Source organism: Danio rerio, chromosome 15, assembly GCF_052040795.2.
Source record: "Danio rerio strain M-AB ecotype USA chromosome 15, GRCz13ab, whole genome shotgun sequence".
In the NCBI taxonomy this organism is placed as follows: Eukaryota; Metazoa; Chordata; class Actinopteri; order Cypriniformes; family Danionidae; genus Danio; species Danio rerio.
Genome location: NC_141035.1, coordinates 20,905,462 through 20,930,914, shown reverse-complemented (window position 1 = coordinate 20,930,914; position 25,453 = coordinate 20,905,462). Strand labels below are relative to the sequence as shown.

Genomic DNA, 25,453 nt, shown 5'->3' with positions numbered 1-25,453 from the left:
TCTGAGGAAATGATATGAGGGGCTGTTAGTCAGAGCGGGGAGGCAATTAGCAAGCGGCCGGCGTTTGAAATCACAGCATATCAGACACATACTGATCACTGACATTAGAAAAAGCCAGATGAGAGAAATGGGCCTGATAATTCCCCCTTTCAGCACCTTGTGATGTTTACTCAATATTAATAACTCTGTCATATGAGCGCAACTTTCTGCCTGTCCAATTTATGGGTGCTTAGTTAGTTCAAGTTTGTTTTGAAATGTGGTTATACAGCTCAAACTTAGTCATTTTAGTGTCCAATTAAGCAGTTTGAAACGACTAATAATCAGCTTCATGCTGTTTGAAACAAGTGTGTGAACTCGTCAGGGTATGCTCTTGATTTCATTGCCTTATATATAAATAAACATTATAACATTTTTGTTGCTAATCTTTTTCATTAAAATTATATAAAAACGTTTGCTTAAACCAAAACTGGCTAAAACTAAAATGACTGAATTCTAGTCTTAAACTACAATAAACTGCATATGAACTATAAATTTGTATTGATTTTTAAACCCTTACCTTAAGCTTTAAATGTTTTGCTCAAATATAAATATTAAAATTAAAGGTAATATTTTAAAATAATGTTCCACTAGCTAATGTATTTACTAACATAAACTAAGTGTAAACATCTTTGTACAGCATTTATTAATCATATTTCAACATTTACTGATGCATTATTAAAATCCAAAGTTTTGCTTGTTAATATCAGTTAATGCACTGAGTTAAACAATGAACAACTATTTTCATTAACCAGTTATGTTTATGTCAAATCCACTCCTTTTTTATTCATTATGGAGCAGTAGTGGGAAAACCCGAAGCTTACCAGCGACAAAGACGCCAGTAATCCTTAAATTGCACGTGTTAGTCAGTAAATATATTAATGTAAACTAATGGACCTTAATTTTAAAAAGCCTTACATTTTAAAAACACAATTTTAGTTTTTAAAAAGTCTTAAATTTAATTAAACATTGACTTGTAGGTCATAAACATTTTAAACAGGTCTTAATTTTCCTTTGTTTATACCTTTCCCTGTACTGGGTTGCAGCTGGAAGGGCGTCCCCTGCGTAAAACATAGGCCAGAGTAGTTAGCGGTTCATTCCGCTGTGGCGACCCCTGATAAATCAGGGATTAAGCTGAAGGAAAATGAATAAATGAAAAGCTATCCAATTGATCCCACACACCCTATCACCAACAATACATCTCAAACTATATCCACAACTAATATTATAACAGTCTGTTGTGCATATATTTAGTTATTAAAGAGTTTTTGTATACTGCTAGGGTCTGCTTGTTTTGACAGATTATTTAAAATATATAAGAAATATAAAATCCAAGAAATAATAAATTAGAATAATGGATGGGACAAGTAAATTTTTTTTCCTGCTTAGCCATTTTTAAAAAATCCTTAGCTTTTAGTCGTGTATTTAAGGTCTGTGAGTCCCAGACTTAATAAGTCTGAATTTTTATTCTTCATGGTCTTTAAAAGATCCTAAAAAGTCTTAAATTTGACTTAGTAAAACCTGCAGAAACCAGTGCTTAATAAGTGAATTGCGAGATCCCGGACAAATCGTGGGATCGGATCTGGCATGTTACCCGGTTGGACGTAAGTTAAGAGCCAGTGGGGTTAGTTGTCGTGGACGAAAGTGAAGAGGGTTGGGGAGTCACAGAGGAAAGTGAAAGTGAACAGTGGACACTGAGGGGAGGAGGGCGGTTAAGAAGGGTGATAGGTAAAATGAGGTGCCGGATCAAATTTCATTGGTGGCTGATCCGGCGTGTTTCGGGCACAAATTAAGCCCTGGTAGAAACTAATGGTAACAAAGATAAATACTGTAATAAATGTGTTGTTTATTGTTTTGCACATGTTAGTCAGAAAATACATTCATGTAAACTAATCTAACTTCATTTTACCAAATAAACAATTAAAAATTAAAAAGTCACATATTGAAATTATCAAATAAATCTACACTAAAAACAGATTATAAGTATGAAAAGATGGCTCAAAACATTATTAAATGCTGTAGTATTAAAGAAATGCATAAACACTGGTGTGATTTGATTCACTTTAAAAGAAACGCTCTTTTTTCACTCTAGTGTTTCACACTTACTTTAACTAGTAACTTTTTGAGCTGTTCATATTGCCATATTGGTACGTTTGATTTGTTTTAAATGTGCAATTCCTAACCAAAGTCTATGGTGTTGCTCGTTGTATTTTAGTATGGGCAGATATTTGTGAACAATCTTTAAAAGAATCAGCTATGGAAATCCGTTTCCATAGCTTGTATTGTATGCTTCTGATTTATTAAAGGTAACTGACTCCTAGGCAAGATTTGTTTATTAGTCAGACATGTTTCACTGGTAGCACAGTATGTACTTGATTCACTAAACCAACACAGGCTCATTCTGAAAACATTGCCCTATACCGTTCTGCAGATCATGAATTATACAGCCAGAAGTATGTATGGCTGCATTTCATGTTTAAAACGAATGCTACAGGGGCGGTATAAAACCATTCTTTTCACGCTAGCAGCTGACTGCTTACCTCAGTATGGAAGGCTTTCCCGCTAATACCAGTTTGTCTAGAAGCTTGCAGTGTACGTTGGAGGACTTGAGACACAGAGGAGTTGACCACAACAACAGGGTTCAAGTCCTGTTAAGAACGGTTCCAGAAAGCAGGGAAGACAAAAACAGAAGCCAAAAATAAAATAAACATAGTAAATCAAGTAAATAACAGGGTGAAAATGTGGTCAAATCTGAAAATGTGGTAAAAATCAGGGGGCTTTTCTTTTTCTGGGTTGCTTTTCAAAACAAAACCGGTTGGGTTTAGGGAAGGGGGTGCATGGGGATTATCAGTCAGTTGGTCAGTCAATCACTCGACAGTGGCCTCTGGTGGATTTACATGAGAAGGCCAGGTGTGGATACCTCTGGTAGATACCCAAAAACAAAACCTGCAAAACAAAAACAAAAAAACGTATCTCCTGAGACATATTTGGTGCTCTCCAGAAATGTATATAGGACAATGTTTTCAGAATAAGCCTGGCTTGCACTAAACACAACAGCCTCAATGAGAGTCATTTCTTTGTGAATCACACTCTACTGGAATTTGGAGTCTGTTTACATTATTGCCCAACCAAATTCTCTGCAAGATAAAAATCCACTTAATAAATGCATGTCTTCATTGTTGTGTGTTTGCCAGGTGATCACCCATTTGAGTGTGAGTTCTGCGGGAGCTGTTTTCGTGACGAGAGCACATTGAAGGGTCACAAGCGCATCCACACCGGAGAAAAGCCTTATGAATGTAACGGCTGCGGCAAGAAGTTCAGCCTCAAGCACCAGCTGGAGACTCACTACCGTGTCCACACAGGTCAGACACATCTGTTCCAGCATTTCTCCTCATCTGCTCTACAAACACTTCACTCTAATAGAAGCTCACAGGTTAATAGACCCACACCATGCTGGAGATATTTAATCCAGCACTCTTGCTTCCGGCAAATAAGATATCATAAAATAAGATAAAGGCTTCTTCAAAAGAGTTGCCTTACAGTAAAAGGCCACCGGTTTAAGCCAAATCTTGACGTTTTCACAACCATGCTGGATTAAATCTTTTGCATAAACAGTTTTATTATTTTCATTTTATTTTTTGTGATCATTTATTTGCATTAAATGTAAATATTATACTTATATGTATGTACACTATCGGTCAAAAGTTTGAGGTCAGGTTTTTTTTTTTTTTAAGAAAATTGGTCTGTTCATCAAGGCGGCATTTACTAAATGTAAAAAAATATGAAAATTGTTAAATATTTATTAACATTTTAAACAACTGATTTCTTATTGTATGCAGTTTCAAATGAAAGTATTACTCCAGTCATTATTGCTTTTATTACCATTACTATCAATAATATTATTAACAATGATAATAATAATAATAATACTTAATATTTTAGTGATTTCTGAAAGATCATGTGACTTTGAAGGCTGAAGTAATGAACCTGAAGTAATTTCATCTTTAAAACTACTGGAATGCATGATTAAATCTCCCCATGTCCTCCCTAGGCTTCGGTTTTCTTCACAAGTCTAAAAACGTGGTACAGGTGAATTAGGTAGGCTAAATTAGCCGTAGTGTAAGTGTGTGAATGAGTGTGTGTGGGTGTTTCCCAGTGATGGGTTGCAGCTTGAAGGGCATCCACTACATAGAACATATGCTGGATAAGTTGACAGTTCATTCCGCTGTGGCGAACCCAAATTAATAAAGGAACTAAGCTGAAAAGAAAATGATTGAGTGAATGAACATTTCACAAATTTACAATGGCTATGTCCGAAACCGCATACTTCCATACTATACAGTGCGCTAAAATCAGTATGCGAGCTGAGTAGTATGTCCGAATTCATAGAATTTGAAAATCAGTTTGCAAGAAGTACCCGGATGATTTACTACTTTCAGCGAGATTCTGAAGTGCGCATCCCATGCACGCTGCACTGTCCCATGATGCCCCGCGAGAGAATTCATGAATGGTATTGAAGCGACACAACTGATGCAGGTAGGTCACGTGACCATGACAAAATGGCGGATGTAGTACGTCCAAATTCCATTCATACTTTTCCATTCATACTGTATTGAACGTACTTTTCTAACGGCCAAGTAGTACGTTTAAATTCAAATGCAATACCTACTGAGTAGTAGGTGGTGTCGGACACAGCCAATGTGTTCTGTATTTTTGATGAAATAAATGCAGCTTTTGTGAGCAGGATAAGCTTATTTTATACATTTGAAAATCCTACTGACTACTGACCCCAAACTTTTGACCTGTAGTGTATTTGCAGTAGTTATCAGAGTTTATATTGTACTTTATGTACAGTGTATACTGATAATATTGTGTGTGTGAGTTGTATTTTTATTATCATATATATATATATATATATATATATATATATATATATATATATATATATATATATATATATATATTAGTGTTTAGCTGCAATACAGAATAAAATTGATTCTGTTTTAGAAATACTTTCTATTTCAGCCACATTGAGGCTGAACAACAGCATAAACTACAACAACCAAGTCAATGATCACCTCAGGTGCCATTAAATGTTTGAATATCATTTAACGCAGGGGTGGGCAAACTCGGGCCGGTGTCCTGCACAGTTTTTCTCCAACACTAATAAAACACACCTGAACAAGCTAATCAGTGTCTTCAAGATCACTAGAAATCTATAAGCAGGTGTGTTTGATTAGTGTTGGACCTAAACTCCGGCACTCCAGGACCGAGTTTGACCACCCCTGATTTAGCATGATAAATTGACATATTAAAAGCAGCATTTAGTTTCCATCAAATCTTGGAAAGAAAAATTAATTTGTTCATTTTCCGTCAGATTGTTCTCTATTTCAGAAGTTGCCGCAGTAGAATGAAGCGCAAGCTATTCCAGCATATGTTTTATGCAGCGGATGCCCTTCCAGCTGCAACCCAGTATTGGATAACATCCATACACACTCATTCACAAACACACTTATACACTACAGACAATTGAGTTTATTCAATTCACCTACAGTTAAAGTCAGAATGATAAGCCCGACAAATAATTAGCCCCCTGTTTATTTTTCCTCCCGATTTCTGTTTAATGTGGAGAAGATTTTTTCAATACATTTCTAAACACAATAGCTTTAATAAATCATCTCTAATAACTGATTTATTTTATCTTTGCCATGATGACAGTAAATAATATTTGACTAGATATTTTTCAAGACGCTTCTATAGAGCTTAAAGTGTTATTTAAAGGGTTATCTAGGTTAAATAGGTTAACTAGGCAGGTTAGGGTAATTAGGCAAGTTATTGTACATGTATTTGTATTGTTCTGTAAACTATTTAAAGAAAAAAATTCTTAAAGGGGCTAATTATTTTTCCCTATAATGTTTTTAAAAATATTAAAAACTCATTCATTAAATCATCATTTGGGAAATATTTAAAAGAGAAAAAAAAATCCAAGGGGGGCTAATAATTCTGACTTCAACTGTATAGCACATGTCTTTGGACTGTGGGGAAAACCGGAGCACCCAGAGGAAACCCACACAAACACAGGGAGAACATGCAAACTCCTCACAGAAATTCCAACTGGCCCAGCCGGGACTTGACGGGTGGCCTTCTTGCTCTGAGGCGACAGTGTTAACCACTGAGCCACTTTGCTATTTTGGAAATAAAATGCCTATCATAAATATAGTTTATTTCCCAGAGATGGGTTGCGGCTGGAAGGGCATCCGATGCGTAAAAACTTGCTGGATGAGTTGGTGGTTCATTCTGCTGTGGCGACCCCGGATTAATAAAGATTCTAAGCTGACAAAAAAATGAATGAATGAAAATATAGTTTACACATGAACATTAGAACTGTACTCAACATCATCAGTCACGTGTACTTTTGCATCAGCATGTACTTTTAATAATGTAAAAGAGATTTTATATTTAATAGTTTGTATTATAATTTGTCTGTTTGGTTAGAAGTGCAGTGCACTATTATGCACTTCTGAATGGCTCTGGAATTTACATGTTTCTTTACTAGCCAAACTGCTTGTCTCTGGAATCTCGTTGGGTTGTCAGGACACAGTGTCAGGTCTAATGCTGGAAAATCAGTGACAGTGTACATTAAATGATACTTTTACTACTGTATGTCTTCTTTTTTGACGAAGATATATCTAACTTTTTTAATTGACACATAAGTGTTGAACTTCTTGTATGTGTTTTGTTCTGTCTTGGACTCGACACGGTGGCATATTAAATCTCTGGCTTGAGCTGGAATTACAAGCTGATTGCTGCTGCTCTCTGGCCCTCAATAAGGCAGCTGCTAAAGCAGGCCTATCAGGTGCCTGTCAAATAATTGCTGTCTTTGTGTCAAGCGGGGCTTCGCCACGAGACCAGGCAGGTGAAGATAACAAGAGCAGAAACTCTCAGCCAAAAGGCCACTGCTCCTTCACACGGAGAACCACTGACATTTACACTTGTTGTCAATGGCGGATCAATACTCAGTTTGCTGTGCCCACTGGCAGGCTGAACATCCACAGCTGTTGTTCCCGTCCCGGACAGCAGGTGGCAGCTTAACTTCATCTGAGAACAGACCTGTTGAACATCTTCATCAGCTTTCATATTCATTCCTGGCCAAAAGTGTTTTCTATTACATACATTGCAAAATGTTTTTAATTAGGGTTTTGAATGTTAAGACTTAGTTTTACAAATGTTATTGATTATTTTTTTCGTTAAAATAGATAATTTTTTAATTTAATTTCTATTACATTCCTGTTTAATTTAGATTTCTATTGTAACATCTCTGGTATACAATTTTATTATTTTGACTGCAGTTGTTTTTCAGGTATTTGTGAGAGTTATTTAATTAGTTTTGTTCCTTTGTTTTAACATTTTAAACTAAGGAGTAGTAAATAAAAAACAACCCTATAAGGTTTTTTTTCAAGAATTGGTCTTATTAGTTTTAATGAACCCTTTTTTTGTCGTAACATAGGTACTATGCATCTAATTTACTGTGTGCAATGCATTTCTATGCATTTAGAAATGATTAGTTTTAGTATCACTAATAAAACTATACTAGTGTTTATATATATATATATATATATATATATATATATATATATATATATATATATAATTTTTTTTTTTGTATGGATTTTTTTCACTCATTCATTCATTTTCTTCAGCTTAGTCCCTTATTTATCAGAGGTTGCCACAGCAGAATGAACTGTCAACTGTTGCAACATATGTTTTTATGCAGTGCACTCTAACATTCACACTCATACACTACGGCCAATTTAGATAATCCAATTCACCTGCATCTCTTTGGACTGTGGGAGAAACCGGAGCATCCAGAGGAAACCCACACAAACACGAGGAGAACATACAAACTCCACAAAGAAATGCTGCCTGGCCCAGCCCGGAATCGAATTAGCGACCATCTTGCTGTGAGGCGACAGTGCTAACCACTGAGCCACTCCATGCATTAATTTTTTTTCCATTTTAATTTTATTTAAGGTTTTTTAGGCTTTAGATTTTTATTTTTACTCTTTCTAGCAAAACTAAATAAAATGAGAAATGTTTTATTTGATTCTTTTGGGTTTCTATTTTAGTATTTACAGTTAATCTTAATAAAAAAGAAAAGAAAATCTAAATGAGAGATGTTGTCTTGGAGACAGGATTAATTATTTAAAATTAGTTATTTTTTTATATTAATTGAGTCACTCATTTTATTTTGTGTCACTTTTTCAATTAACGATAATAACCCTGGAATAAATGTCCAAATCCAGTCCTTATCCATCACAATATGGAAGCGAAACAAGTTCTGATTCCCAATTCATGCTTGCTTCAATGAAGACAGCTGTTTCCGTCATTTGCACATGATTGCCTGTCTGAAGCGTCCTGTACTGGTTCTCCACAGGTGAGAAGCCGTTTGAGTGCAAGCTGTGCCACCAGCGCTCGCGGGACTACTCTGCCATGATCAAACACCTGCGCACCCACAACGGCGCATCGCCCTACCAGTGCACCATCTGCCAGGAGTACTGCCCCAGCCTCTCGTCCATGCAGAAGCACATGAAGGCCCACAAGCCCGAGGACGTGCCTCCAGACTGGAGGATAGAGAAGACCTACCTGTACCTCTGCTACGTGTGAAACAGGCCCGTGGAAAAGAAAGCGCCCAAAGACTTCTCACCTGAAGGTTAGCTTTTGGTCCAGGCCAAAGACGGTGAAGGGCGCAAGGTCAGACTGAAGAAATGTCATGTGGAATTGTTGACCTTTTGTTTGTGACATGCATTCGTGCACATTTTTGTAGGATGTAACTGCACTCACAAATGTTTATGAAATGTAAATGTGATAAAGCGATGTGAATTTACGGAAAGTGTTAGTACAGTCCACCACTATGACAAGAATCTGCATTCCACCCATCTTCATGTTTGGTTTAATCATATTATAATAAGGATTTCGTCGATTTTTCTATCTCCTTGGATAAAAATCATAAGCCATAGATTTCTTTAAGATCCCATGAAATCGACTGTGTTTAGAGGGCAGGGTTTATTGTAGGGATCATCTAATAGGTTTTTGCAACTGTAGAAAAGCATTGCTTCGTCATGTGTGACTCTGGACCACAAAACCAGACTAAATTGAGATCATCTGAAAGTTATAAATGAATAAGCTTTTCGTTGATGTATGGTTTAAGACAGAACAATATTTAGCTAATGTACAACTTTTAAAATCTGAATCTGAGGGTTCAAAAAAGATAAATACTGAAAATAATCGCATTAAAATCCCTTAAAAAGGCATAACAATCAAGTTTTGATATATTCTCTATAGGAAATCTACAAAATATCTTTATGTAATCGAATCTTTATTAATATTTTAATGATTTTTGGTATTCAGTAGAGCTGTGCAATTAATAGAAAATCCGGTTTCGATTTTGGCTTTTAACGATTATGAAAATCATTAATCGAATTAAACAATTATTCCATCATATACCGCCCCCTTTCCAGTAGTACACGTTTGTTGCTCTGCAAAGCTCAGTTCTACGTGAAAAATGACTGAAAGTATGTGCTGTAATGTAACTTTTGCAGTGCAGGATGCGCATCATTCATTGATATACGTTCAAATCATTCATATTTTTAAAAGTGCGAAATAGCGCATGCTGTTGTGTGTGTGCGCACCGCGCTCAGCCTCGGACCGGCTCGGAGACGAGCAGAGCACACACATCTAATGACATCTTAATGCGAGCGCTTTAATGGTCAAATACGTGCACATTTGTGTCAGAGCGTGGTGTTTAGTGATTATTCATATAAACCCTCATTTGTGTAATTAACAAACAAGTTGAGAATCAAAAGACACGTGAAAGAGAAACCATATCAGAGCCGCACTTTTCTTAAAGTAACAGTGCCAATATCCCTGCTGCCACCTGTTTTTATCATTAATCAAACAACAAAAGGAGAAAATCCCTCACTGCTCTTGACTGAATGACTTTTGTAGCTAAAGTTTTTTTTTTTACAGTGAAAATGCTCAAAGCACAGTTTAAACATAACAGATTTAATAACTCATCTCTAATAACTGATTTCTTTTATCTTTGATATGATGACAGTACATTATATTTTACTAGATATTTTTTAAGATACTAGTACTCAGCTTAAAGTGACATTCGAAGGCTTAATTAGTGTAATTAGGCAAGTCATTGTATAACAGTAGTTTCTTCTGCAGACAATCAAACATATATATTGCTTAAAGGGGGAAATAATATTGAGCTATTAAAATAGGTTAAAAAAAAAACAAATAAGCCTTTCTCCAGAAGAAAAAATAAATTTTTCTCTGTTAAACATTATTTGGGAAATATTTGTATATTAAAAAAATAACAGAAGGGCGAATAATTTTGACTTTAACTGATAATCGTTTTGAATCATCGTGATTACAATTATGACCAAAATAATCATGATCATGATTTTCCCATAACCAAGCAGCCCTAGTATTCAGTCATTTTGACCCATATACTGTGTTTTTGGTTATTGCCAAAAATATACCCATTCAACGTAAGACCAGGGTCTGTTGTGGTCCAGGGTCACATTTTTTGTTCACACTTTATTTTGATGGTCTGTTTGTTGAATTTAAGTTACATTGCATCTACATGCCAACTAATTCTCATTAGATTATAAGTAAGTTTGGATTCGTGTTTTACATGTACTTACAAAGTTTCTTATAGTTAAACGTCTGTTGAAGGAGCACTATCAACAAATACACACGACCATCAAAATAAAGTGTTACCATTTTTCTCATTCAAATAAGGATTCCTGCACTTTTTTTTCCATGGATGTAAATTTAAGCCATTGACTTTTTAAAACCCCATCAAATCACTCATGTTTAGAGGCGGGGCTTATTGTAGGGATCATCCAACAGGCTTTAGTTACTTTATTAAACATAGCATCAAATAAGGATTCCTGCAATCTTTCTCCATGGATAAAAATGATTAAGGCATAGATTTTTCAAAACTCCATGAAATCGCTCATGTTTAGAGGCAGCGCTTATTGTAAAGATCATCCAATAGGCTTTAGTAGAATCATAAATATGATGTTAAACGTGAAAAGTCAGCGTTTAAGGGCATCAAAGCTAACAGAAGTGGGCTCAAAGCCTTACACTTAGATTTCATGGGAAATTAACAGGCTGTTTTGAGTCTAATAAAACATGGACCAAAGCTTAAAACTCAAACATGTGGAAGCTAAACACATTAGAGAATGAAATTATGCCCTCAGTTGCTCACTTAAGTTCATTATTAGGCTCTCTAGTCCTCAAATTTCATGATTTTTTTTAAAAACATGAGGAAATGCACAGAGCAGGACCCATTAGTCATTTTCTTTAAAGCGTAATAAAGTGCTTAACAAAACAGCTTTTCTCAGAGGTACATCCAAATTGTGCTGCCAAGCAACTGTAGTGGATGTTCAGGGACATTTATTCAACCTTAAATGACTACACTGTGCACTTTCAGAGTTTCAGAGGCCCTTTTTGTGCTTTTCAGCACCACGTTCAGCATTTAGTTCATTCAGACAAAGCCAGAGAGGTGAATCTGTGTGATTTGCGATTGATTTCAGGCTTTCAGGCGCTTTGACACCAAATAATACAGTATGTGATTTCATTTTACGTTCACATGGTAACATTTAGCAACTGCAGGTATTTTAGCCTAATGATTTTATCATACTCATAAATCAAGTTAGGAATTAAAAAGAGATTATTTTTTGAAAATTGAAAAATGCAGTAAATGTTTTCTGCTGAAGATACTTTTAGTTAGCTTACTAAAGTTTGTATTCTGTCATCTCTGTTCAGACGTTTTACTTGAAATGCCTACTTTTTTTACCTCACATGCTAGATTTATTTTTGTACTTTTCTTTTTCTCTTATTTCCTGCTGAGCTGTTTTTAAGTGCAACTGAATAATCACGTCATTAGACCCACACGGAATCCTGCAGATTTAAGTATGGAACAGACGTCTGTAATGTGATAAATCCACACCTTATGTGTTTGGATTAGTTGGTAAACGATTTACTTATCAAATAAATTGTGGTATTTTATATTAAGAGCATTTAAAAATGTTAAAATGTCTATTCTGCAATACTAAAAGTATTCTCTAGAAATAGAGTAAAGGTGTGGTCAAGTCTCATTGTTTAGTGAATTTCCAAAGGCAAAATTCCAATATGCTCTCATTCTACAGTAATCTGTAACTATTTTACATTTTGATGAACTGGTGGCAGATTCTTACAATTTTTGCCGTCTCATTTTCAAGTTTTCATGAAGTCTTACACCCTTCTAACAGATAAATCACAGGGTGAACCTGCACAGCAGCATTTTTTAAGTATGAGATTCTTAGAATTCAGATTCTTTCAAAACAGTTATTTGTTTTGAGATTGCGTTGGAAATCCAGTCATGTCAATCGAAATCAGATGTTTTGAAAATTCTGCTAATGTGCAAATTTAAAAAAATCAAAAAGGCAACTATAACACACTGATCAAATAAGCCAATTGTTTTATTTGAACACGTTTTTTGCTAAGTTTTCTCTGGGTCTGCTCATACATATCATTGTATGAGCGGACCATACTATGGCTATGCTTATACACTTGGCCTGCTCATACATAAATCAAAAAGGCAACTACATTTAACACACTGACCAAATAAGCCAATTGTCTTATTTGTGCAAGTTTTTTGCAAAGTTTTCTCTTGGTCTGCTCATACATATATTTTTTATAATTAGGTTTCACTTGATCTTTTGAACTTTTTAAATTCTTTTTTAGACAAATCTAAATCTTAAGTTTTCGTATTAATCGCATTGTACAAACTCTTTAAATTATGTATGAATTTATTTTTTTTTTTTCTAGAGATTGTGTATTGATTCAATGGGAAACAACATGATTTGGAACACATGCAAATTTGCCATGTTGACATGCTATATGGTTTGATGTTGAATTCAAACCATTGTGCTTCATTGCTACAGGATTGACAATTGAATGGACAATAGTTTGACACTCTCGAATGTCATTTTAAAACTCTTTAATAATTAGGAGGCTAATTTATACAAATTTGTGCAGTCTTATTCGTAGGTTTTTTTCGTAAGAACTGCTTGTGGCCAATAACCAATAAGTCTTTCCAAAAAGTCAAAAAACAAAACAATGTGGAAAAAAAATCACAGTGCAAACTGAAACCTCCTCATAAAATAGTTAAGTTTCCATAGGATTATGCTGAAAATGCTGTCATTTCAGTGGGAATCAACAGGATTTGGAATTTAGCAATGAATCAACTGACTCAGTTCCGACTCAGTTCAAAAAACTGGTCATGCTGTGTACAGTACACTAAAAGAAAGCTAAACTAAATTAACGTGTGCCTTTGAATTAGCTCTGAAATTTGCTAATTTGACCACATCTTGATTATGGATTCCCTCTGGGTCTGAGTATCATTCGGTAGCATTTTAGCATTAAGCTTAGTAGCAGCGTTCATATCCACTTGTCGGCCATGTGTTTCAGGGCTACCTCTACTCTGCTCTCAGTTTTGCACTAAAGCAAAAGAACACTTTTTGTTTAGCTTGTAACTAGCATTTGCATTCACACCCACTTATGTTTCCATTGGCTAAAAACAATCCCGGGTTTGTTCGTCATTATATTTACACTCCTTACAATGAAACGCGTTCAATCTGAAAGGGTAGGCGCATACATTCTAGATGATTTTTTTTAGCATAGCATTGAGAGAAATGTCGAGTTATTAGATACTTGAGGGGATAAACTTGAAACAATGTGAATAAAGATGATCTTTTTATGTGAAACGGTTATTAGAGATGCTGTGCAGTTACATGGGGAAGTTGGCTAAAGAAAATGGAAAGAAAAAAAAAACACAAATAGGTGATTTTCTGTGAAAATAAATCTCTCGACAAGAGCCAAACCCGGCACTTTGATAAGGGAATATGTCGTATTTTTGTACGGGGTATCGTGCGACCCCTGTTCTTTTTGTTCATTTTGAGTGAGGCGAATATTTTTACAGTATCTTTTGCATTCGTGCTTGTTCTTGATTTGAGTGGAAAACTGTTTTCTTGTGCTTATTTTACAATGTTGAACATATACGAGTAGTCGATGTTCGTAAAACATATCGTAGTCATTGCTGCTGGGTGTCAGTTCATACGATGATATGATGATGATTCCACATTTTGAAAGTATAAAATGACTGCGTGAACCAATGCCAAGAGGTCTGTGCGACAGAGGACGGAGCACCTGTAAGACGTGAAAAGTAAAGCTGTTTCTGTGTGTTTGTGTCGTGTTCACCGCTCACTGTAAGATTAGAGTCACCTTATAAGGTCTGTACTGGTTCTCGTGTGTGCAGTGTGAGTCAATGTGGTCGACTTATTCAGTGTTAAAAACATGCACCGGTTAGCAACAGAGAGGTGCTTTCACGGATGTACACTCTGTAAATGATTCGAAACATCTTCTGCCCTTTGTATTTGTGTCTTTATGCAAAGTCACCTTGATATGAACTGTGCTCTTAGGCAACCAGGGATGCCTTCACTTTGTTGCAAATCTTGAGTTTAGGACAAATGGTAACAATTGCCACGCATCCACCAAGCTGTTTTTGTTTTTAAACAAGTAGTTTAAACAACGCAACTAATAAATCTACAGGTGAAATCTTGGCATCCCTGCTGCCGTATCACTGTGTTTTACTTTGCTTTCAGACAGGAATAGCCATGTCACTCAGTGCTCCCGTTATTTGTGCCATTGTTACACAAATTAATACTCGGACTGAGGATTCACGTGGGACCAAATGACCATTTTCGCTCCATTCGCCTTCTCCTAGAGACAAGGCCGCGTAGTTGGTGTCGAAATGGTTTTACATTCGTCGTGTTTTACTTTATTGTATTGTCTACCTCAGCACCAGTTCTTTGTGTAACTTTTAAAAAGGTGCCCAATTATTGTTACTTTTGGTTTTTTGTGCATATTTTTGTATTATAGCCTTGTAGGGTTTTCGTTCTTCTCTTTGTTTCAGCATAGAGATGCTGTTTTGAAGCACTGTGTGGTGATTTTGATGCTGCAGATAGAGGTGTAGATTCCTTTTCCCTTCTCTATGTGGGTTCAGACACATCTCTGTATATGTCAGTGTTCGAAAATAAACTTGTAACAGAAATGTCATGCCACTGAGAGTCTTTCTTCACTCTTTGCTGTTTTCTCTGTGAGAGGGGGGAATGTGGTGATTTGGGTTTCAGGAATGTTGGCTTTCAGGGCTTTTTTTCCAGATGTGCTTGGTGATTCTGCCCTCTAGTGGACATCTACTGAAACCCACATTGATTTGAAAAATGAATTGAGAATTCGGCCATCATTTACTTTCCAAAGCCATAAAATGTTTGATTATCTAGGGTATGCAGATGAAGATATATATTTTTATAAAATCTCATAGAGTTCTGTTCCTTCATTGAAAGTCGAATACCCCAAATTCTAATGCTTCAAAAAATTAATTTGTGTGTATGATGGTGTTTGAAACAGGCATTGATGATGTTGATGAACAAGTTTAAATTTATATGAAAAATTGTCAAACAGCATTCACGAATGGTCAAGGAAACTTGGCATTTGAGAGCCAGTGAGGTTAATTAAATCTGTTCATCACAGAAACTGATCATTTTTCTTCAGAAACCTTGAATTAAAGCACTTGATTCATATGGATTTTGGTACATTTTGAAGCATCATAGCTGGGTGAAAAGAAAGACATTTGGTGAAGTGACAGAAATCTCTGAAATTTGAATTAAATACATTTATTAGTTGTGACCTGAAGATAATTGCAAATATGTTTGGAACAACATGAGGGTGGGTATAACAATGAACGAATATTCGTTTTGGACTGAACTAACCCTTTTAACTGGTTACATGATTTCCAAGATGGGACATTATGTATTATTATATAAAATAATATGTATTATCATTGTATATTTCACATATTCTGTATTGGTGGATTGTAGTCCAAACTAATGTGTGGTAAACTAAAGCAATTTATCAAATAAGGACAATTTATTTCAAATAAAACATACTGTAATAAAGGTGCAGTATGTAAGTGTGACATCCAGTGGTTAAACTAGGTATTGCACTCCTGGTTAAAACACGAAAGCGACGACATCAAGAGTGAGCCTGACTGTCGAGCCTAAAGGCTGATTTACGGCAGATGATGGAAGGAATATTTTCCATAGAAAAGGGTGTTTTTGTTCTAAGCATTACCTGAAATTAGTATTTTTTAGAAACAACTTCTACTTCTTGCAACTGAACAATGGGATAAACTGAAACTGATCACATTTGGTACATCTCATGTATGTATAGGTATATCCGGTGTTGAATGCAAACAATGTGTGTTTGAATGCCATTTTACATGACATTTATTGCCATACTACTGAAAGCAGCATCAGATAGTTCCCGAATGGCTGTTTTTAAATTTCTGTTGTTTTTTAGTGTGCAAATTTCTAATCAGACTGCTTATCACTGCAAATCTCATCACATAGCATGTTGTTAGGACACTGGGTTACAATGTAACCTGCTCACCTAATGTTTACATTCATAGTTTTAATATTATTTGCTAATTAATTACCACTTTATGTGAAACTCTGAATCTGCGTCTCATTTCGGAGTCAGCTACTGATCACCGGAGGTCGCATTTCTGTCGCGGATGCATACGTTGAGAGCCTTCCTGACTGAATGAATGAAATACACTGTTTCCCCCCAATGCAATGATGCTTAAATGCTGAAATGAAATTGGGGATGCCAACTGGCATTGGGTGGGTTAAATGGACCAATACAAAGACAGACGTTCTGGCACGGAAATCACTTTTTTTAAAGCAGAATAACTTTGGCATTGTTTTTACAGATAAACAAGAATGTTCACCTAGCATGTTTCTTAAATATCTGCAAACAGATAATGGTATTTTTATGCTTTAGAAGAATCAAAAATGTACATAAAGCACCTTTAAGGTTGCTGATTAATGCAATGGATTAACAACAGTAATGATTCCCATTAGGGCCTGAAGTTTTCAATGGCACATATACAATAAATCATACCTGCCAGTAGTCCTGTTTTTCCCGGGAGTCTCCAGTATTTCAGACTCATTTCTCCCGCCACCCTCCCATTTTGTTATTTCTCTCAGAAAAATCCTGTAATTTCCCCACAATAACTCCTTTAAAAAATATTATTTGTTGATTTAATATACTAAGTTTTTAGTTATGGCACTCCTAAAATCATTCTACATAAATCCACAGATTTATTTTATTAAATTCTCCCATACCCTACCCATATTCCAAAAGAATGTACTACAATGAACTTAATGTTAGTTTTAACATTTACCAATAGAATATAACCCGCATTCGTTAATGTTATTTAGCTGCCACTCTCACCTTTGCTTGCTGGGTTGGGACTGGTGGAGCTGCTGGCCTTCAGTGACTTACATTTGCATTACACTGATCTGAACAAACTGATCATTATTATTAATAATATTATTATTATTAAGTAGGATATTTTTTGTTTGTTTTTTTTTTTTGTTTGTTTTTTTAGAAAAGTCTACTTTTACAATTTGACACTTGTAAACCACTGCAGAAAGTTTTAACCAGCAGGCCCATGTCATATACAGTACAGATACTTAATAAACAACCCACTATAAATAAAAAGAATTAAGCTTTTTGTTTTCACAAGCTTTGAAGACGTAACATAAATTTAGTTTTTAGATAATAGGTCATCGCTTTCGCCATGAAGCTGTGTTCAAAATGACATCAATGTTTTCAAAGTGCACTGCGAAGCGAGCACAATTGTAAACAAGAAGATTGCTAAAACTGAACTGTAAAAATAGTTTGAAAGCAAATTAAACCTAAGAGAGAAGACCATAATGCTTTTTTATTTTTAATCATTCCAAGTGTAAATGTTAGAATGTTCTAAATGAAGAACATAGGGAGGATAGGTGGAAATAAAACACAGCCAGGAACTGTTTTTAACTACAGTTCCAGAGCTGTAGTTGCGAGTGCTCAAGTTTGCAACACAGTTTGCGAATGTTCGTTGGAGTGACAGATTTGGGAAACAGCAAATCAACAAACTATGTTTGTAACTACAGAACTTGCGACCTTAGTTGGCGAACAATGGTTTTGGAAAACGCACCCCTGAACGCTTGCTGGATGTTTCTATAATTTAAAAACATTAGGCTACATTAGGCTGTTTTATTAAATATTAAAAAAGAGTAAAACAAATGGCAATGTATTACTTCTTGTTCATTTGATTGGACTAACTAATTGCAGCTTTAGAATAAAGGTCAGTGTAGTGCAATAATCAGTGTTTCCTTAAGATTTTTTTTTTTTTACTTAAATGATATGAATACATTACAGATTTTTTTTAAAGTATACATTTATATACATATTGTATTTAATTCAACATCATGCTGTGTTCAAATAAACAACTCCTCCAAGTTATGTTTTTTAAGCAGATGCCAATCAAATATGAACCTCATCCCATGTGATTCAGCTGTTTACCTGTGGAACGGCCTTGGTGGCTCATTAGGTTTGATGCAAGTAATTAACGGTATCATTAACTGTCATTAATTATTAAAACAGACCCTCTATTTAGCCTTTTAATTGCTAATAAGCTTGTTTGTTTGGAAAGCAATCAGTGTGACTGAGGCATTAACTAACTGCCAACTGTTAACAAGGGAGAGACTGAACAAATGACATCTTGTAATGACCTGTGAGCTGTAATGAGGTCTACAGTGAAAACAGCTTACAAACACTGATGAGCAGTCCCAACAGTTTTAGTTGTTACTGCTTTTCCTTATGTCACAGAAGACTTCACTTTTGTGTAGCTGACCTTTGAAAAAAAGCTTCTGCTTAACAGCTTTGGTTCTGCTTAGTAATGTCTGGTTCATGAACAAATTATTCTTTTGAACGGATTCTTCTCAGGATGTGGTCACACTTTACAGGTTTTGCTGTTAGTGTGATTTGAATAAGCGTGAATGCTGCTGTCCATACCCTAGCCAAGTGCACATAAAATAAAACAAGCAGAACAAGATCATTGAGAGTATCAGTCCTTATCCAGATAAAACTATGATTAAACCAAAAACAAGACATGCTGTCACAAGAATTTAACATAAAACAAGGAAAAACTCTTTTTCAAAATTATATAGTTGAACATACACTCACTGGCCACTTTATTAGGTACATCTGTCCAACTGCTCAGTAACACAAATTTCTAATCAGCCAGGCAGCAACTCGATGCATTTAGATATGGTCAAGATGATCTGCTGTTGTTTAAACCGAGCATCTGAATGGAGAAGAAAGGTGATTTAAGTAACTTTAAACATGGCATGGTTGTTGGTGCCAGACAGTGTGGACTTAGTATTTCAGAAACTGCTGATCTACTGGGATTTTCATGCACAACTATTTTTTGGGTTTACAGAGAATATTCCGAAAAAAAGAAAATATCTAGTAAGCAGCAGTTCTGTGGGTGCAAATGTCTTGTTGATGACAGAGGACAGAGGCGAATGGTCAGACCGGTTCGAGCTGATAGAAAGGCAAAAGTAACAGAAAAAAACACTTGTTACAACTGAGGTATGCAGAAGAGCATCCCTGATAATGCGTGAATCATCTCAAACTGGTTTCTTGAACATGACAATGAGTTTACTGAACTCAAATGGCCTCCACAGTCACCAGAACTTAATCCCACACAGCACCTTTGGGATGTGGTGGAACGGTAGATTTGCACCATGGATATGCAGCCGACAAATCTGCAGCAACTGCGTGATGCTATCATGTCAACATGAACCAAAATCTCCCAGGAATATTTCCAATGCCTTATTGAATCTATGCCATGGATTAAGGCAGTTCCGAATGCAAAAGTGGTTACAACACAGTACTAGTAAGGTGTACCTAATCAAGTGGCAGGTGAGTGTAGATAGTTCAATACAGAGTTCAGAAATGTGTCTCCTTGCTGCAAATTTTTGTTTTTGTGTGTGGCAAAGGAATTTCTGACACTGTTTTGACTCCCTTATAAAATGTGTAAGTGAGTAAAAACTGTATCAGGTTTAGCTCAGATTAACATTTACATAATGACATTTATTTTATTGTTGACTTTACACTGAAAGGGTCACTCAGAATATTCAAATCTTCGTTAAAACAAGCAAAATAGATTCCCAAATGATTTTATAACAACCAATTTAGAGCCATTAAAATAAGAATAATATTTTGATGTTTACGGACTCCTGTGTGAAATCTGGCTGCAGTATTTATGTTTGAGACTCTGTAATAGAGGACTGGAAAAGCATTTAAAAAGCATATAAACTCCAGCATATAAAGTGTTGCAATAGTCCTGTCGAGATAAAACAAAAGCATATGTGACACTTTCAATATTTTGGAGGACAGAAAAGTCTTTACTCTAGAAAAATTATTTTAATAAAAAAGGTTGACACGACTACCTTGTGTATATGTCTTGATCAAAAATAAAGGAGGGTCCAGATTTTTCACAGTTGGTTTGATGTAAGAGTGCAGATTTCTAACATTAATGTTTTTCCTTTCCCCATAGAGGGCAAGTGCTTCAGTTTTACTCAGGATAGAAAATTGAAGGACATACAGGTTCTTATGTTTTTTAGACAAGCAAACACGGTTTGTAAATCTTTCTTGTCAGTGTGCTTAAAAGACAAATTTAAGATAAATTTGAGTGTCATCTGCAGATAAAAGGAGCTGTGGTTGAAACTTAGTCGCTGATACCAACTAAAAGGGTCCTTGTCACAAGAGAATGTGGTCAACCATCTGTCAGAAAGGGAGAGTGTGTTAAACCGTGACATAAGCAAGTAAACTAAAAGAAGACTAACATCTGTCTCATTGCAATGTTTGGGATTGAAAGGCACTACTCAAGGCCATGTCTACACTAATCCCGAAACGTCGCAGCAAAATTTAGATGAAAAGCACGGAACTTTTTAAACGGACTGACAATGAGGTGGAGTTGCTGCTTCGGGAAACACATGAATACAATGTTGCTAAAGAGAGTAAAATTATAGACTGGGCGACGCGCCAAAACAAACATGCCGAAATACATTTCCTAAAAACGCATCTCAGTGTGGACAGAAGGGCAAAACGGAGACAAAAATATGCGTTTTCGAATAAAAACGTATTAGTGTGGACATGGCCTAAGATACCACAGAGAGCTCACAAGGGGGAGACTGAGTTGGTCTTGCAGGAGCAACTGAGGCCTGTGTCTGTTTTGTTATTTATTTACTATTTATTTATTATACCTCAATTATTTGAGGTTTCACTTATCGGAGAGAACCACCATCCATGTCTTCTTCCTCACATCCTTACAACCAAGCTTTATTACATTGACCGAACAGTCAAACCAGGATGCAGTTCCAGTTCGGATGTCATCAAGGCGCTATAAACCAAGTGCAACACCGGGTGCTCCTGGATTATTGCGGTAAGCAGGAGCTAAGATTGCAGCCAATACAAGCCCAACAGGAAGAGCATGAGCTGTTCCAAAAGCTACTTGACTGCTCATTCTTCTTCTATCATGGGAAGCACAGATCACAGCTCAAATGATGCCAGTCCAGAACCTCCTGGATTTGAAGCAAACCATCCCTCTACAGCAGCTCTGAGATACCTTCCGCAGATTGTTTGTGAACAACAACAAGGTCATTCACAAGATCATAAAAAGCATGGTGCTGGAGCCATTCAAAGTCTACCTTCACACCAAAACAGTGGAGTGGATTCAGTGCCACAGACCGACAATGCTTGAGGAAGCCATCCAGCTGCCAATCAATCACCTGGTGGTTTGTTCCAGCTGGGATGGGTCAGTGTGTTGGTATTCCCTCTGGAGTAATCGAGAGATGCCACTCTAAAGAACACACATGAACAAGTCCAATTGATAGATGGGCAACCATTATGGTCAGACTGACCACTCACCTACTGTACCTATTAGAGACAGTGCATGTCAAGTGACTCAAGATCCCTATAACCATATAATCACCCATTTATTTGTTTCCAAGAGTCATCTGGAAACGCTTTTCCAGGTGGCTCACTCTAATAGTATAGCCAGATATTTAGGTGGCCACATTAAACCATCTAATGGCTCAGGTTTTTTGGCCGGGCATTTGTGGTGATGTTAGCAGATGGTGTGCGGCATGCCATGAATGTCAGCCGGTGAATCCATCAGTCTACCCAAAAGTGCCGTTGCGCCCAATAAAATTGGTGTGGATCTTATGACACAATTAAATAATTCTGTGCTGGTGGACTATGGAAAAAAATGTCCTGGTGGACTATGCAAAGTGGTTCCTAGTAGCAGTCACTCTGCATGACATTGTCTTTTAATTAAAATGCACAGTGAACTATTCATATGACACCATTCATTTCATATTTACATATTTCATATGATGCCAGTATGGGGGTGTAAAAAAAAAAAAAAGTCACTGGATGTCTAAAGCCCCTTTCAAGCACACAGACCTTTCCGAAAAATTACTGATTTTTCAGAAAAGTCTAAATATGTGAAGAAACCCATTTAGAAAATACAGCTAAATTCGTTCCGGCAATTTTCCGGGAGTAGTTAAAACATTATCAGTAATTTGCCAGATTGTGTAAAGGCAGAAAGAAGATTTTTGGAAAGAGCGCGTTCTAGACATGACGATAGATGTCGGCTTTAGCCAATTAGAAGACTCAGATGCAATCACATCCGCTCAGTTTATGAAAATAAAAGCCTTTGATTATTTTTCCAGACACATTTAGCTCCTAGATGTTAGTCAGATAACATTTATATGTTCCTTCCTAATGCCAACTGTGTAAAAAAAATTATAGATAAAATGCTTATGATAAACCGCTGTTCCCCTTTGGATGGGGAACTCCAATGCTATGTGGAAAAATCTTCCACTATGGGGTTTTTGTCAGAAACCAATCATCTGAGAGAGTATAAAATCGGGCCAATGAAATACCAGATGAATTAGCAGCGTCAGCATGCACAGCTGGCGTCAATGACAATCAGTCAAGTATATAAGACCCGCGTCTTATATACTTGACTGATTGTCATTGACGCCAGCTGTGCATGCTGACGCTGCTAATTCATCTGGCATTTCATTGGCAATGCTTGTGCAATGCTTGACATCCTTTTTGCTTTCAGAGCCTTTCACTAGCTTCTGAGAGAGTCTTTGAAGGTTCTCCTACCTGTGTCTACAGAGAGAGATCGATAAGCAGCTTCTCCCGGTCCAGAGCGCGTATGCGCAGTGGCAGACGGTCGAGCTTGGATTTTCTCCCTTGCCTGGTGTTCTTTGGGTCCGGTCCTCCAAGAGCGGTTTGTATATAGGGAAAAAGTTTTCCTAAAAGAGCAACACGGTTTTGCAGGAACCGACCGTGCGTTTCTGGATGCAGTGGTTTCTATCCTCGGATGATGGGCACGAGCACAGCGTTTCATGTCTGGGGTCCAGCATGTTAATACGGTGCTCGCGGGCAGTGCATGCCATCTCTTTGATGTCATGTCTGCTGTGCAGTTAAGATTGCGGCTCGCTCTTGCAAAAGAGCGACCCACCCCAGTTGTCCCCTGCACTGCGGTTGGCACTCGGGCAGATCTGAGGATTACAGTGGGAGAAAATCCGCCGCCTTCGGGCTGCAGACCTCTCGCTCCTCCACGCGCTCCATCCAATCTTCAGGTGAGAGTAGCGCTCCCTCTTCGGATGATCACTCTCTCACTTGATGACACCGAGGATCAGATGTCCATCGCTGCATCGGAGTATGGGCTGTCCCGAACCCGCGGGCTGCGAACCCGCTTGCTCCCTCCCTCCGTGGTGGAGAGCATGGCGTTGGCATCTAAAAAGCAGGCATGATGGCCGTGCTTTACTGGGCTGCTTCGGCCATGGGCCTGGTGATGATTTATCCCCCAGCCCACGACCGGACTGACTAGATGGGTGTTATGTGGAGGATTCAAAGCCTTCCGTCCCTTTCTTCCCGGAAGTGCACAGTAAGCTTTTGAGGGCACTTTTTTCTTTTTTCTGCCCGATCTGCATGTGCTTCCATCCTCACCATCCTTGGAGGGTGGGCTGTCAATGTCTGATGAGGATTCAAACCCGCTCCTCCCTCCGGGTTGATGAGCGCGGTGTCGAATCTAGAAGCAGAATTTGTGGCCGTGCTTCCTCAGGCTGCTTCGGCCATGGCTCTGGAGATGGTTTATCCCCCAACCCCACGGCCAGACCAGACTTCCTGGATGCGCACAGTGGGCTTACACAGTCTGCTGCATGCACCTCCACCCTCACCTTGCATGCTATGGCCACCTACCAGCGCTATCAAGTGCAAGCGCTGACCCAGCTGCGTGAGGATGGTTCCGACCCAGGAATGAGCATGAGCCCCGCACCCTGGGAAGGATGATGAGCACTTTTGTGGCCAGCAACGCCCCCTCAGGCTAAATCTGGTGATGTGTGTGATGTTGACAAAGTTCGCTTTCTTAACCCACCCTGAGTTAAGGCTGGCCTGTTCGGTGACAACGTCAGTGAACTCGCCTAGGAGTTCATGCCAGTGATGGAGCAGTCGGAGGCGATGGGTTATAATCTATCGGCAGGATCGTAAGACCGCTCTGTCCCACCGAGCCATCCACATCCACTGTTTTTCGCAGAGAGCGCTCGCCTGTAGCTTTTTGCTCCGCCGCCCCGCCTGTGCCTCCGGCCAAGCGGCTGCGCTGAGCATCTCGCAAGCAGCCAGCGCCCCCCGCCCCAGGGTGCCCGATAAGTTCAGTAAATGGACCACGAAGCATCCCTGAGACGGGCCATCCGGAGAGGAGGGAATTTGCTCTTTCCCCACTGGAGGGTGGGGCTCTTCATTTAACTGTGTAAAAAAAATAAATAAATAAAAACGGCATCTAATCTTCAAAGAGCTTTTTCCTCTTCTTCGGATGTGTCAGCCTGAACATTGCCAGTTTGGGACGCTATGCTTTCCAGCTTGCAGGATTGGTGCATTTCACCAATGGCTCACAGAGCGTGACAAAACGGTCTCCTTTCTCTCCCTCTCGCAGCCCCTCCTCCAGAGTTTGGGTGCGAGACTAGAGCGAGTCTCTCGCTCTCCCGCGGGACCCCAGCACTCCCAGGGCGAGCCCACCCACTTCACACTGCCTCACCGCTGGCATGTCAGCGTGCAATGCGATACAGCTTGCGAAACGGCTTCCCAAGTTCATGGGCGTGTATTTCACCAGGCTCCGTCCTGCGTCTGCCCCTGTCTTGCAAGTGGAGTGCCGGCCCCTCCAGCTGAGATGGAGAACAGGTTTTACAGCCCGTACTTCATTATGCCCAAAAAAGAGTGATGAGTTATGGCCAGTCCTAGGTCTGCGTGTTTTGAACCGCTGCCGTCACAGGCTGCGCTTCGAAATGCTTACATAGAAGCGCATCAACCGATGCGTTCGTCCTCG

General features: G+C 37.9%; 2 protein-coding genes across 2 annotated transcripts in view; both read left to right on the top strand.

Annotated features, from left to right (window-relative positions):
- The window catches only part of LOC147840601 (uncharacterized), a 570,564-nt gene extending 555,359 nt beyond the window's left edge, over positions 1–15,205 (top strand). Inside the window, exon 3 of the mRNA XM_087283987.1 lies at positions 10,255–15,205. The gene's annotated coding sequence lies outside the window, so the exon portion shown is untranslated. The remainder of the gene's footprint in view (positions 1–10,254) is intronic.
- Positions 1–15,205, top strand: part of zbtb16b (zinc finger and BTB domain containing 16b) — a 105,651-nt gene extending 90,446 nt beyond the window's left edge. The window contains exons 6-7 of the mRNA XM_087283988.1: positions 3,231–3,398; positions 8,471–15,205. Of these exons, the coding sequence (XP_087140114.1) occupies positions 3,231–3,398; positions 8,471–8,700 (398 nt within the window). The 3' untranslated portion in view covers positions 8,701–15,205. The remainder of the gene's footprint in view (positions 1–3,230; positions 3,399–8,470) is intronic.
- Positions 15,206–25,453: the final 10,248 nt, after the last annotated feature.